Raw genomic sequence first — 16,012 nt, forward strand, 5'->3', positions numbered from 1 at the left:
CTGGTTAAAACCCCCCAAAACTTGCTGCTCTTACTGAGATTTGGCTGTTTTTCTTGAATAAACAGTCCCTGGACTGTTACAAACTTTTGGTTAATTCCTAATCTTCGGAAATATTGATTTGGCTGGTTTTTCCAGGGCTCTCGTTGCTTTTATGGAGGAGAGGATTTGGAGAGGTCTTTACTCTGTCATTCCCACTAACATCCTCTAAGTGCTTGTGATTAAAAAAAAAAGGCAAAACAAATGAAAAACAAACTAGCTTTAAAAAAGAACATGGTCATTGGAAGAATCCCCTGTCCTTTTGAAATCCGGATAGATCAGACTGTGACCGAAACTTTGTATTCAGTTCTATGTTCCCCATTTTTATGGTGCAGTGGTCAACTGGAGCCTTGGAAAAGAGCGTACCCAGGATGGAAAGATATCTACAAGTCATGGAAAATAAGAAATGACTGAAGAAACAGGTTAAAGACATTTACCATAAAAACTTGCCAGGTTGATTTTTTTTTTTTTTGTCTTTTTAGGGCCGAACCTGCGGCATATGGAGGTTTCCAGGCTAGGGATCAAATTGGAGCTGTAGCTGTTATGTTGGGCAGTCTCTCTTGATCCGACTACATTCATTTAAATTTGTGGCCCATACCACAGCCACAGCAACTCGGGATTCAAGCCACATCTGCAGCCTATACCATATCTCATGGCAAAGCCATATCCTTAACCCACTGAGCAAGACCAGGGATCGAACTTGCATCCTCATTTCCACTGAGCCACAATGGGAACTCTTAATTTTTTTTTTTGAAGAACCATCTCTGGGAAAGGGATTAGACTAAATTGCATGGTTCCATTAGGCAGATCTAGGTAGGTATCACCGTAATGAAAATTCAAAAAATAAATTTCTAGCATCTAGAGTGGTTCAGAAAAGAAGTGAGCCTTGTTATAAGGTAGTTAATTCCTTGTGCCTTTAAATGTCTTCAGGAAATGGTGAACAACTTGTCAAGGGTATCCTTGAGAAGTTGCAGTTATAAGTTGATATGGATGACCCATAAGTTCTCTTCTGGCTTCAAGAATCTGTTTGTTTTTTAAAAAGATTTAATTAGTCGAGATCTAATTTCCTAAACTATCCATCTGAAGATACTATGTTATGTTGGGCAATCTCTCTTGATCCGACTACATTCATTTAAATTTGGATTCTTTTTGTCTTTTCCATAATTGCTATCATTGTTCTTTAAGCTTGCATACTTTTATTAGAATGTATGTGTTTTCCAATTGAATAATTTGAGTAAATAATATGAACACAAAAATGTAGTCGATATATGATTATGTTAAGGAGAATGAAAGTGGATTTCTTCTTGTTCTCATTTCAATGGGTACATGAACTTTTTGCTAGAAACTCAGATTTTTGTTGATTTCTTTTTGTCAAAATTTTTTTCAAAATATTCTAGAAAACATAACACAAAACCTCATGTTACTAAGGCCTGGAATTCAGGGTCAAGCTAATATAAAGAAAACATGAACACAGGCTAAATCACATAAATAATTCACACTGATTAGGATGGAGGCAGGAGCATAGGTTAAGCTGTTGTATTTCTCTGACATAGGAATCTGTCTTTTATCAGAGTTCGACCAATTTCTCCTTCTCCCAAATGGCACAACACAAGTTTGGGGATGATTTAACAGATATTTTTTCACTTGGAATGTGCATTGCTCTGACTAACAAATAGTCATAGTTTTCTTAGTGATGATGACAAGGTACAAGCACGTTTAGCATCATGTCACGTACATCTTCCCTCTGTGGGTTCACAGGCTGCCACATGGACATTTTCCAGCATCTCGCATTTTCAGACGTGGATGTTGCCAGAGTTATTGCACCAGATGCTTTTGTATGTCGCACCATTTGCACCTACCACCCCAACTGCCTTTTCTTCACCTTTTATACTAATGCCTGGAAGATAGAGTCACAAAGGTGCGTATGAATGTCTAACATTTGCTGATGTCCTGACATTCCTTTACTTTTATAATTTGAGGTTTTAATAAGTTTTGTTCATTTCCCTCAAAACAGGTGAACTCATTGTTTAAGCAGGAACTTTTCTGCCAGGTGCAGATTAATTAAGAGATTAGCAGACTTCTCTACCCATCTTCCTTACCTGAACATACCATTGAGTCAATGGAAAAACAACCATGGGGGAAAAAATGATCGGATACCTTCCCTACTGATCTTAATGTTTTGTATTAGATTGCAGTAAAAAAAAAACAAAAACAAAAACAAAACAAAATAAACAAACAAACGAAAACACTCCTTGGGAGCATAACCTTTAAGCTCACTTCAGAAACCAGAGACCTGTTTATCCTGATCAAGGTTCTGGTTTGACCTCTTGACCTCAGATAACCTGTCCTTTTCTTTATACACAGAATGCACCCAAGAGAAGGGTGTATAGTTATATAACAGCATCAGTACCATAAATCCCCAGAATTTGTTCTTCCCTAATTAGAAGGTGGAACTTTACCTTCCTTCTCTTTTCAGATTATCTATGCCTATCAGTTTTCTTCAGAGGGAGGTGTGGCTTGATTTCCATTTAATCCCTATAATTTATTAGAGACCTGTAGTCTGATTTACTTTGAAGAGAATTTCTCAGAAGAATAAAATTTGCAGGGGGGTGGTTTTTTGATGTGAGGTCCTTTTGCATTTGCCTTTAATGTTTCTTTCTTTCTCTTGCTTATTTTAAAAAACAGAAATGTTTGTTTCCTTAAGACGTCCCACAGTGGGACACCGAGCTCCCCCACTCCTCAGGAAAACGCCATTTCTGGATACAGCCTCTTAACCTGCAAACAAACTTTGCCTGGTAATGTGATTCCATGGTACTATTACACAAATCGTGACACATTTGATGATCTTCCTACAATTCTCAAAGTACCAGAAACTTGTGCAAATGTGGCTTATTGTCGTTGGCATTTTTTATCTTTTTTTGTTTATAATTGGCACAGAGCCCTGCCATTCCAAAATTTACTCAGAAGTGGATTTCGAAGGAGAAGAATTGAATGTGACTTTCGTTCAAGGAGCGAATCTTTGCCAAGAGACTTGCACGAAGACAATCCGCTGTCAGTTTTTTACTTATTCGTTACACCCAGAAGACTGTAGAGGAGAAAAGTTAGTGAAAATTTATTTTTCAGAGACAGTGAGCAGTTTCATGAGCTTTCCTCCTCTGTGAAGGTTTACTCTTTGTACTGATTGCTTTATCTAGGTGTAAGTGTTCCTTACGATTGTCTTCGGATGGCTCCCCCACCAAGATTACACATGGGATGCGTGCAAGCTCTGGTTATTCTCTGAGGTTGTGTAGAAGTGGGGACCACTCTGGTGAGTGCGTGTCGCTTTTTCATAGAACTGTAAAGGGAGGCCTGGGTTGTTCTCATACCATGTTTAGTTTTATCTAAGGGAATTGTGGGTCTTGTTTTCCTCACCTGAAGAGGATTCATTTCTGATTCCAGCCATTAACTTCAATGCTCTCTTTTCAGCCTGTGCAACAAAAGCAAACACACGCATTGTTGGAGGAACCGACTCTTTTTTGGGAGAATGGCCCTGGCAAGTCAGCTTGCAGGCGAAGCTCAGAGCTCAAAACCACCTGTGTGGAGGGTCAATCATTGGACACCAGTGGGTCCTAACTGCTGCCCATTGCTTTGATGGGTAAGATTTGGCTACATCTTATTTGGGGTCTTGCCTCTTTGTTTGAAGACGCTATAATCCATTTCACCATCAGTGTCAGTTTGTTAATAGAAGTTTATTCTATTTTTTAAAATAAAAGACATTTTAGAGTAGAGGTGATATTCAAAATGTTGAACAACTAGTAGGGCCTGAATGCTAAACCACCTGGCCCATCAAAACAAAAATATAATCTGATATAATATTTCTACTTCATCACACACATGGCACATATGATAGGGTTTTAAAGTTTTAAACCACTTAGACTAGGTAGTTGGTTGGAATGGGGTTTGAGTCACAGCTCTGCCACTAGTTAGAGTTAGGAATAACTTTGAGCAATAATTTGCAAATGCTCTGAGCTTAATTTTCCTATCTGTAAAATATGAGTAAGAAGAGTATCTAATTCATAATGTTATTGGAAGAATTAAGTGACACACTTAAAATGCTTAGCTAATATCCTTGGCATGTGAAAATTTCTCAAAAAGTGAAAGCACTGATTAAATAAGAAATGTAAAAATGGACAAAGCATATGAATAAGCGCTAATAGCCCTAAAATAAAAGACACTTGATCTCTTTCCAAAAGAATTTTTGCTTTTGTAAAATTTCCCCTCTTCCCCTGTCTAAAAGGGTGGGGCTTGGTTGCTGTATCTGCACCAGGACTGAGGATACTGCTCAGGAAATACAGCAGTCAGTAGCACAGTGGGTAGGGCAAGGCTCATCTGAGGCTGCTTCATGGCAGCTGGGCCCCCAGTGAGGGCTTTTCTGCAAGTGGCTTTGCTAAGCGGAAGGCTGTTGGCTTGGAAGGAAAGACACTGTGAAGGGAAACTCTAGAGCACCTTTTCACTGAATGCACCCCAATGTGGGACCAAGGATGTTCACCCATTTTTTCCAACCTTACTGAGCTATCATTGACTTAAACACTGTGTAAATGTAAGATGTACAAAGTCATGATTTGATATATGTATATACTGCAAATAAGGGGTTAACAGTAAGGATAGTTAATACATCCATCACCTCACAAACGTACATTCCTTTTGGTGGTAGGAACTTCGAAGATTTACCCTCTTAACATCTTTTAAATACAGACTACATTATTGTTAAATACAGTCACCATGCTGCAACGGACATTACATCCCCAGAATGTATTTCTCATAGAACTAGAAGCTGGTATCCTTTGACCATCTCTACCCATTTCCCATCCCACCCCCCATGCCCTGAGACAATCACTAATCTCCTCTCTGTTTCCTTGAGTTTGGTTTTTTAAATTCCACATATAAGTGAGATTATATGGTATTTGTTTTTTGTCTGTCTGACTTATTTCATTAAGCATAACACCCTCAAGTTTCATCCATGTTGTTGCAATGGTAAGATTGCCTTCTTTTTTATGGCTGAATAGTATTCCATTATAGATACATAAAAATATATATTATATATATGAAATTTAAAAACACACATATATATATACACACATATGTATAATATATACACATATGTATATATATACATACACACATATATATACACAACATATATACACATATGTATAATATATATATACACACATGTATATATATATACACACATATGTATAATATATATATATAAAATCCCATTTTTTAATCCATTCATTTGTCAGTGGACACTCAGGTAGTTTCCATGTCTTAGTAGTTGTAAATAATGCTGTTCTGAACAAAAGATGCAGATACTTCTTCAAGATACTGATTTTATTTCCTTTGGATGTATACTGGAAGTGGAATTCCTGGATCATATATTAGTTCTACATTTAACTTTTTGAAGGACCACCATACTGTTTTCCATAGTGGTTGTACCAATTCAAGTTAAGAATTTTCTTTCTTGAAGTTTCCGTATTATGAATTGATAAGAAATAACATACATGGAAAACACTGTGATTTAACTGAAAGCAAGCCACCTTGCATATGGTATCATCCTCATTTCCTCCAGAGTTTGGTGCCAGTATGTCTAGCACCACTAAATTGATAATAAAAATTTCTAGATCTTTGCACAAAATAAGACTTTGCTTTAGACAATAGTTTTATATTTATTTTGTACACATTCCTATTTAAAGAATTTTCCCAAAATATAGATATAGATTAAATAGCACTGAAGTTCCCTTCACTTGCCCTATTATAGATATTACCCGAAAACTGGGTTCACCTCTTGGTGGGTGTTGAGTGAAAAGACACAATCAAACTAAAGAGTGGGAGAAGGAAGGATTTATTATTTGTAGCAAGTTAGAAGGACACTGGGAATCTTTCCCAATGCAGTTTTTCCCAAACAGCAAAACTGGGGACATTTTAAGCTAAGGACACATGCATATTCATGAAGGAGCTTGGGTGATAGAGTACAAGCTTTCATTGTTTGAAGTCAGGAGGGTCAGAAAAGGTGCACATCATCCTCCCTTGGTTTCCAGTTGATCTTGTAGTTGAAGGCTTCAGGCTAATCTTCACCATTGAAAGAGAACTGAGAGCACTTACCACTGTTTATCATCTTTGCTATTGCTACTTCTCTTGCCTGTAGCAGTCATTTGTTTCTACATTCTTTCGTTCCTTTAAGATCGTTAATTACCGAGACTTGTTCAAGGCCAAGGATTGTGCCAGACTTAGATCACAAAATGGATTAGCTCAAAAATGGCTTCTCTTAGGTCAAGAAAGCCATGCCTGGTTCTCTTTCTCTGGGACCCCATACCCCCTAATCTGGTTACAGAGGGGCTTGTATAAAGTTATTCCTTCTTGCCAGTTCTGAATTTCATGAACTGACAGTGATTTTTCCAAGATAAATTGCTAGACATCTCTGGAACACAGTTTCTCTCACAGAGAGTAACATTCTTTTATTTTCACTTATAGTAGATAGGACATAAGTGCATAAATGTACATTTTCCAGTATTTTAAACTGAATCTTCAGAGATTTAGCACTGCTGCTGTTGGTGATAAATTGCCAGGAGGGTAAATTAGGTATGTAAATGCATCTTATATGGAGTATTTTCTTCCCAGTGCTGTTTTGAAAGGTCAACGGAAAGGAAGAAGGACCAATATCAAAGGCCAGTCTTTCTTGTTTCAAATTAGTATTTATTTTTCCCTCCTAGGCTTTCCCTGCCGGATATTTGGCGCATTTATGGTGGCATTTTAAATATATCAGAGATAACAAAAGAAACACCTTTCTCACAAGTAAAAGAGATTATTATTCACCAAAATTATAAAATCTTGGAAAGTGGTCATGATATTGCCTTACTAAAACTTGAGACTCCTTTGAATTATACTGGTACGTAGCATATTTTAGGAGAAATGTACAGCTAAATTGTGTTGGTTTAAATCTTTGCATCAGTTTGAGTGAGAGGTCAGAGTCTAGAGAGATTGTCTTTATTTTCCAGTTAACAGCATGGCAGGAAAGGCGAGTGTTGCCAGGAAAGATAAGACCTGCAACTTGACATAAAAATCTCTTGTACTTAAAAACCAAGATATGTTAATTAGTTCTTCCAGGAAGGAATATAGCTTCATAAACACTATTAAAATAACAGACATAGGAAGTGTCTTTGCCATCTAGGAAGAATGGGTCCTTTTGACAAGAGTAGCCAAATTAGCATTGCCTTCGGCTTAGACATATTAGGAATATATGAGGGCAAGCAGAGTCAGTTATTAACTTCCAGGTGTACCTTGAGTAGAGAAGAGACTTGCAGAAGGAAATTCTGGGAAGGCATTAGTACTCAGGTTGGAAATACAATGCTCCATAGTTTCTGAATGCCTGTTGTATCTTCTAATGATTCTGTGAGCTCAGGTTAGATGCTTTTACCTCTTTGCACCTCTGATTACCCCATAGGATTGCTATACTATTTAAATCAGCTCATAAGTTAACAGCATGTAAAAATCATGCCTGAAACAGGGTGGACCCTTTGCTGTTACTACTAAGAAAACCACACTCAGAATAAGACCCAAAAACTTCTAAGTGTTTTTGACAGTAAATTGGGGTACTGAGTTTGGGTTAAATCCAGAAAATTTAACACCAAAAATGACTCTGATAGTGAGAAAATTTCTTCAATCGTTGACCTTAGAAATTAAGCAGAAACAGGAGTTCCCGTCGTGGCACAGTAGTTAATGAATCCGACTAGGAACCATGAGGTTGAGGGTTCGGTCCCTGCCCTTGCTCAGTGGGTTAATGATCCGCCGGCGTTGCCGTGAGCTGTGGTGTAGGTCGCAGACGCAGCTTGGATCCCACGTTGCTGTGGCTCTGGTGTAGGCCGGAGACTACAGCTCCGATTAGACCCCTAGCCTGGGAACCTCCATATGCCGTGGGAGCGGCCCAAGAGATACCAAAAAAAAAAAAAAAAAAAAGAAATTAAGCAGAAACAAAGGAAAATAAATAAATAAATAAATATTGAGCAGAAAAGCAAAAGTCTTATTCTACTTGGTGCTACTCTATAGAAATAGAATATGATAAAAGTATTTATTTGTTAAGTCAATATCCATAACATTAGCCACATTTTCATTTTAAAATTACCTTTCAGATTTCCAAAAGCCAATATGCCTACCTTCCAGAGATGATACAAATGTAGTTTATACCAACTGCTGGGTAACTGGATGGGGCTTCACGGAGGAAAAAGGTACAGCATGACATTTTAAATGTTGTTTTCATAGCTCATCTTCTGTGTTAAAGTACAGGGAGTGGATCCACTTCATTGGGCTCTGTCTACAATTATATCCAAACTCACGATTTTTTCCAAACTATTCATTCTGAAATATTCATTCAGTGATTTTTGAGAAGATGGATTTTTGCTCAGGCTTGGAAAAATGTAAAAGATAATAATCTCTTAAGCATCTTACTTTACAATAAAGATCACTTGTTTGCCTTTAATACAGGATTGGCCCCATATAGGGCTAATGAGCCCACTCAAAGCTGTCCTGCCCTCAGAATGAATGGAGTCTCCATCTTTCAAAGCACTGTTCTCCCTTGATATTAATGACGGGGAGTCTAGGCAGGCACACCATCTCTCTTTCTGGCAGGATTTTAATCTTCTTTTGTTTTTATGCATGCTTCCTGAAATCTGATGAAGCCTATGAATCACTTCTTTAATTATGCTTTTATTTATTTTTATTTTTTTTATTTTTTTGCTTTTAAATCCTTAAATAAAAAACATAGGATTACAAAGGGAAGCACTAAAATCGCAGTACTTTATCAAAATGCTTTTAAATGTGACACAGTAATACACATTTAATTTAATTTTTTTGCTTTTTAGGTCTGCATGTGCAGCATATGGAAGTTCCCAGGCCAAGGGTCAAATCAGAGATATAGCTGCCGGCCTACACCACAGCCACAGCAACGTGGGATCCTTAACCTAACCCACTGAGCAAGGCCAGGGATCCTCATGGGATACTGGTCGGGTTCGTTACCACTGAGCCACGACCGGAACTCCCCATATGATTATTTATTATTCCCTTTTCTTCATATCTTCACCAGCATTTGTTATTTTCCACCTTTTTGATAATGGCCATTCCGACCTGTGAGGTAATATCTCCCTGTGGTTTTGGTTTTCATTTCCCCTGTGATTACTGATGTTGAGTTATCTTTTCATGTTCCTTTTGGTCATTAATTATCTTCTTTGAAAAAATGTCTCTTTGGGTCCTTTGCCCATTTAAAAATTGGATTATTGGAGTTCTCTGGTGGCTCAGCAGGTTAAGGATCTGGCGTTGTCACTGTAGTGGCTCGGGTTGCTGCTGTGGCACAGGTCCAAGTCCTGGCCTGGGAACTTCTATATGATGTGGGTGAGACCAAAAAAAATTTCTAAATAAATTAAAAATAAAAATTTGATTATTTGTGGGGTTGTTTTTGTTTTTCTTTTTACTATTGTTCTTTAAATATTTTGGAAATTAACCCTTTATTAGATATACAGTTGCAAATATGTTTTCTCATTCCATACGTTGTCTTTTCATTAAAAAAAATATATTCAAAGGGATCATATTGAATGTAAGACTGAATAAAGACCGAAAGATAAAAACTGCTAGGTTTTTGGATTATAGGTGATGAAAGGAAATTGGAGAAATTTTATAGAGATGAGAAAGATGGTAGAGCAAATGAGAGCTGGTTCTTAGCCAGGTCTAGGGTGTTAAGGTAGGGCTCACCCTTTCCTCTCCATGTTTTTGTGTAACTCTACATTCTCACCCTTACAATTTTTGGCTGAAGAAATGACCTTATCAAAAAGTTCATCATTCTTATTCATTTCAAGACTTTAGTCTTATTTCCATATTTATTGTATTGCCTCCTTCTGAAATTACATACTATTTACCTCATAGGTAAAATCCAGAATATCCTACAGAAGGTAAATATTCCTTTGGTATCAAATGAAGAATGCCAGAAAAGTTACAGAGATCATAAAATATCCAAACAGATGATCTGTGCTGGCTATAAAGAAGGAGGAAAAGATGCTTGTAAGGTAATGCACTTGATTATGAAAAACAAACAATAGGGCACTTGAGAAAAATCATTTCAAGATATATTGTTTCACTATAGCCTTTTAAAAAATTCAGAGCCAAATGATCTTATAATTTCATAAGTCACTTTTGACAAAGTAAATACACTGTAATATAATTTTATATATTATATATTGTTTAGATCACATATAATTTTTATGTATTATATATACCACAATCTTTGCAGGAGCATGCTGTATTTAGAGGAAGATAATTGTAATACAATAATTGTGCTAAAATGTAAGAGCATTACTTTTTGGAATTATAATGTAAAAATTTCTTTGTTGGAAAAAGTGCAACCATGTACTATTGAATTAAGTTATTTTCACCACATCTGACAGCTAATGAGGCACATGAGATATCTGAAAAACTATAAGAAATTGTTTGTAGGAGTTCCTGTCATGATTCAGTGAAGACAAACCCAACTAGTATCCATGAGGATGTGGGTTCCATCCCTGGCCTCCCTCAGTGGGTTAAGGATCCAGCATTGCCATTAGCTGTGGTGTAGGTTGCATATGCAGCTCAGATCTGGGAGTTGCTGTGGCTGTGGCGCAGGCCGGCAGCTACAGTTCTGATTCAACTCCTAGCCTGGGAACTTCCAAATGCCGCACCTGTGGCCCTAAAAAAATTAAAAAATTAGTAAAAATAAAAAAAGAAAGAAAGAAATTGTTTGTATGTGGTGCATGTGGTGTGACTATAGAATTTTAAAGGCACATATGTTGTAACCTTCTATCATTTTATTTTTCCACCCACTGTGACACAGGGTGATTCAGGGGGTCCCTTGGTTTGTAAATACAATGGAATATGGCATTTGGTGGGCATCACCAGTTGGGGTGAAGGCTGTGCCCGCCGTGAACAACCAGGAGTCTACACCAAAGTTATAGAATATATGGACTGGATTTTAGAGAAAACACAGGATGATGATGGTCAGTCTTGGATGAAGTAGCCACTCTGAAGAAGCATCATAGAGACAGGAAAGAGCCCAGCTCAGAGCATTAGTTTTACAACCTGGCTTCAATTCAGGTATGGAACCTTGGGGTTCTCATCTGAAAAAACATGGAGCATGGGATCTACCTCCTGTCCTTGTTGTAAGGATAAAAAGGGACAATGCATAATGCTTTCAGCATCCAGTAATAATGCTATAATGTGAGATAAGACAACTGAATATCTCCATGATTGTTTGTTTTGAAATAAAATGGCCAAATAGTGTGATAAAAAAGTGTTTTCTTCTGGAGTTCCCTGGTGGTTTAGTGGGTTAAGGATCCAGCATTGTCATTGCTGTGGCTTGTGTTGTTGCTATGGCACAGGTTTGATCCCCGGCCCAGGGAATTTCTACATGCCATGGGCCAGCACCCCCCCCCCCCAAAATGTTTTCTTCTGATTGTGAAACAGAATGGAAGATAAATGACCCAAGATTCTAGTCCAGCACCTGGGCTCATTGCAATCATACTGCCTCCTCTGGAACTCAGTCTGTCTCAGAGATAACCAATTCTCTTAGCCTCACCTGTGAAGTCATCTATACCTATTACCAGCTGCCTCACTTGGGGTAAAGAGCCAGGAAGCTTGGATTTTATTCCGCCAAGTGGAAGTGAAGAAGCCTGTGTAACATGTACTTTTCCAGGAAGAGTTATTGCACCTAATAATGGTGCACCTTTTCATTTTGTCTCCTACCTTGGTTCCCTGGGCATTGACACTGGCTCCATGCTGGCCATGCAGGGGACACCTGTGGACCTGCAGTTCTTTGGGTGCAGCTCCTGCAATAGGCTCATCACACAGCCTACATGGAAGGCAAGGGATCTGGTTTTCTTGGCGCTCAGGGATATTGGGTTCTGCCATAGTAACCCCAAAGCAGTATTAGGTAAATTCATAGTAGTACGAAGTAACCCTGGAATGAGTATGCCAGGAGTTCTTATGCAACATAAATCCCAGACTTGCCAGTGACCACCGCAAGTGAGATGGATAGTTGGATTCTGTTCTGTTAAGCTGCCTTGACATTGACCCAGAATTGACCATTTACAGCATATTAGATAAATTAATTAGAAAAGTAGAAAAGCAAAGTCCCTAGAAGGGATTTTTTTTTTTTTCTTCCATGCTTAAAAACACACTGAGTGGTAGAAAGGACTAATCTGACTGGATTTTATGAAATAATTAAAAAAAAAAAAACCATAACTTTAGCTTTCACTTTTGCATGCAAAAAGGATACTGGTTTTTGTTCTGTGGTGGTGGTATTTTATATTTAAAAAGGAAAAAAATGGCTCGCAATGAAAATATTTCATCTTGGCTTTTAATATTCTAAAGGGTGTTTGACTAGGATTTTGAAGTGCTTGCAGAATAACCCTTGGGCTTTTGTTGGTCAGGGAATGACCTCCTTTGGGCAAAACTGAGGAGAATTTTGAAATGTGGAATTGTGACATCCTCTGGGGTGTGATGATCATTTTTAAATTGCCAATTGGAGCCAGTGGTGCTGGAATGGTCTCTCTGTTACCCACCATGTGTTCAGTACAGAGGGGAACAGAAAAGCCCTTCACCCAGTAGGAGCCTCCTGGGACGAGAACTGAGGGTGTGCGAGAGGCTAAGAATTTGAGAGGTCGGGATGACTTCACCCTCACGAGGGAGAGTGGACTGGGAGGCCTGGGTCCCAGAGAGAGAGTGGTGGCTGCACCCAGCCTGGAAGCCAGCACTGAGCTTGCCCTGTGACAGACAGTAGCTTGTGTATCTGTGGAACATGCAACACATGGACATATCTAATAAGAGGTTAGCCAAGGGCTCTGACATCTGTCTCGCTCTTCACCAAGGTGTGGAAACCTCCAATTTACGTATAAACCTTTTTTTTTTTTTTTTTTTTTTTTTTTTGTCTTTTTAGGGCCACACCCGTGACATATGAAGTTCCTAAGCCAGGAGAGTTGAATCAGAGCTGCAGCTGCTGGCCTACACCACAGCCCTAGTAAAATGGGATCCGAGCCACATCCTCGACTTACACGACAGCTCATAGCAATGTCAGATCCTTTAACCCACTCAGGGAGGGCAGAGATGGAACCTGTGTCCTCATGGATACTAGTTGGGTTCATTTCCGCTGAGCCACAATGGGAACTCCATGTATATGATTTTACATGTACATGTGATTAAAGTGAAATAAACATAAATTTATTCAAATATTCAGTGATAAGCCACTGATTTCTACGTTTCTTTTCTAAATATAGTTTTTATTTAGAAAGCCTACAATATGCATCAGAGCACTGGCTTACTTTGAGTTTCTGTATTGCTCTGCCCCTTTTCATAATTTTTGTCACTTTGATCATGAAGTGAAATGAAATGAGAAATTCATGCAACAAAGAGTATGCAAAACATGAAGGGTAAATATAATTATACTAATAATTTATTATCTTAAATTGTCCTGGTCATTAACCAGTGCCCTAAATTCAAACTTATGTAATATTTGCTACACTTATTAAATACATGCTATTTTAAGCCTAAGGTAAATGACATTTTAACAATTTTGCTTTCATAATAATCTTTCCTTGGCATATTAAGGCACGTCAGGCCTAGGAAGACAAAATAAAAGGCTAAATCTGAATTTTTCCCAAACTGTGGAGTTCACACATTGAAAGGAAATAGAATTAACCTAGAGAGAATTTTGACGTTTTAATATACAGACTGGTGACTTGTCTAATTTAAGTTGCTTTTCAAAATTAATTTCTTCCTTCCTTCCTTCCTCTTATCTTTTCTTTTCTGGGCACCTGCATGTAATATGAAAGTTCCCAGGCAGGGATCAAATCCCAGGCAGAGCTTGGAGATAAGCCAAAGCTGCAGTAGCTCCGGATCCTTAAGCTCCTGTGCAGGGCTAGGTATTGAACTCCACAGAGATAAACCCACTGCACTACAGTGGGAGCTTCTCAAAATGTAATTTTTTATAACTTTTCTGTTTGGTTGGTTGAATTCTTTGTTGTTGTTGTTGTTGTTGTTACACTTGAATCCTCCTGTGGAAGTTTCTGGCCAGGGTTTGAGCCTACACCACAGCAGCAACCAGAGCCTCAGTAGCAACATCACTGGATCCTTAACGCACTGCACCATAAGAGAACTCCAGTATAATAACTTTTTATACTTATGTTAAATACACATAAATTTCCCCATCTTAATCATTTTTAAATGTAAGCTTCATGCTACTTAGTATATTCACATTGTTGTGCAAACATCACTACCAAACAACTCCTAAAATCTCCATCTTGCAAAATGGAAATTCTATACCCATTAAGCAAGAACTCTCCATTTCTTCCTTTCCCAAATAGTGACAATCACCATTTGTAGTTTCTGTCCCTAGCAATATCACTAATGAGGTACCTTATGTTAGTGGACTCATAAAAGTTTGTTTTTTTTTTATTAGCTTATTTCACTTAGCATAATGTCCTCAAAGTTCATCCGTGTAATAGCATGTGTCAGAATTTTCTTCTCTTTTAAGGTTGAATGGTGTTCCATTGCATATATAAACCACATTTTGCTCATCTATTTATGTTTATGGTTGCTTCTACCTTTCAGCTCCTGCGAATAAAGCTGTGATGAATATTGGTGTGCAAATATTTTTTTCGTGAATCTTCCTTTGATTATGTTGGCTAATGCCCAGAATATTAACAAAGTAAAAGGAAACCCCAAATGGGAGGAAATTTTTTCTAAGAAACAAACCTATAAGAGAGGAATTGAAAATTGATTTTTTTTTTTTTTTTTTTTGGTCGTTTTGCTATTTCTTGAGCCGCTCCCGCGGCATATGGAGATTCCCAGGCTAGGGGTCTAATCGGAGCTGTTGACGCCAGCCTAAGCCAGAGCCACAGCAACGCGGGATCCGAGCCGCGTCTGCAACCTACACCACAGCTCACGGCAACGCTGGATCGTTAACCCATTGAGCAAGGCCAGGGACCGAACCCGCAACCTCATGGTTCCTAGTCGGATTCCTTAACCACTGCGCCACGACGGGAACTCCTGAAAATTGATTTTTTAGGGTCTGTTTCCTTTGTGTGTGTGTGTGTGTGTTTTGACCTGAAACTTAAAAAAGACATCTGACAGTATATATTGTTAAAATAGGCAACTGCCCGCTAATAAACATATAGTGAACTCTATTTTCTTCCTCCATTACATTCAGCCATCGCACCAGAAGGCCATGATATGGACTCTTAATATCCCTAAGCCCTCCACCAGCAAATGGCTTATATGCAGAGGAGAAAGTGCTCTTTATAAAACTTAGGTTACTCCCAGAACGGGTTAAAACATCAAGTTTTTGGAAACACAGCATAATTAGGCAGGAAGCAGGGCTCTCCTGTGCCAGCCACACGCAGCAGGCCTCTGGGGGGCGCCAGAAGCCTGAGGCTGGGGCATCCGGGACGGAAGCTGGGGCGGGGCCTGACCTGCAGCCACATCCCCAGCAACCCCGCCCCCCGCCACTCCGCTTCCACCCCCCACCCCCGCCCCCCGAGTCCGGACCTAGAGCCTCGGGCCCCTCGAGCCAGCTGCTGCAGTTTCCAGTCAACCGCCATCTCTATGGCGAGGCCGGCGGGCCACGCAATGCTATCTGTCCTGCTGATTCTCTCAGGGCTGGGCCAGCTGACATCCGCCGGCCGTCGTAAGTGAGGACACTGCAGGACAGGAGGAGGGCCGGGCGCAGTGCCCCTTCGCGTAGGCGGGGCGGCGTGGCCCTCCTGGCCCCAGAAGCCCAGGCTAGGCTTGGGGGGAGACCATGGTCGGGTCAGAGACCGCCCAGTTTCAGGGTCCTGCTAGGCCTCCTGGTCAGGGGGCTCAGAGCACGCCTGGGACGGTTGTCCCTCACTTCTTGACCCTGCCGGGAAGGAGCGGGCGTCCGCCT

The 16,012-nt window shown here is 39.3% G+C and overlaps 2 protein-coding genes across 2 annotated transcripts in view; both read left to right on the top strand.

Moving 5' to 3' along the window:
* KLKB1 (kallikrein B1) overlaps positions 1 to 11,383 on the top strand; it is a 28,692-nt gene extending 17,309 nt beyond the window's left edge. The window contains 9 exon segments of the mRNA NM_214074.1: positions 1,795 to 1,954; positions 2,722 to 2,831; positions 2,974 to 3,136; positions 3,231 to 3,343; positions 3,502 to 3,670; positions 6,789 to 6,964; positions 8,205 to 8,300; positions 9,988 to 10,127; positions 10,928 to 11,383. Of these exon segments, the coding sequence (NP_999239.1) occupies positions 1,795 to 1,954; positions 2,722 to 2,831; positions 2,974 to 3,136; positions 3,231 to 3,343; positions 3,502 to 3,670; positions 6,789 to 6,964; positions 8,205 to 8,300; positions 9,988 to 10,127; positions 10,928 to 11,110 (1,310 nt within the window). The 3' untranslated portion in view covers positions 11,111 to 11,383.
* The window catches only part of LOC100049687 (ADAM3b), a gene marked incomplete at its 3' end in the record, with an annotated part of 90,583 nt that continues 90,285 nt past the window's right edge, over positions 15,715 to 16,012 (top strand). Inside the window, 1 exon segment of the mRNA NM_001098595.1 lies at positions 15,715 to 15,772. Coding sequence (NP_001092065.1) covers positions 15,715 to 15,772 — 58 coding nt within the window.

The sequence above is a fragment of the Sus scrofa genome, chromosome 15 (assembly GCF_000003025.6).
Source record: "Sus scrofa isolate TJ Tabasco breed Duroc chromosome 15, Sscrofa11.1, whole genome shotgun sequence".
Taxonomy (NCBI): domain Eukaryota; kingdom Metazoa; phylum Chordata; class Mammalia; order Artiodactyla; family Suidae; genus Sus; species Sus scrofa.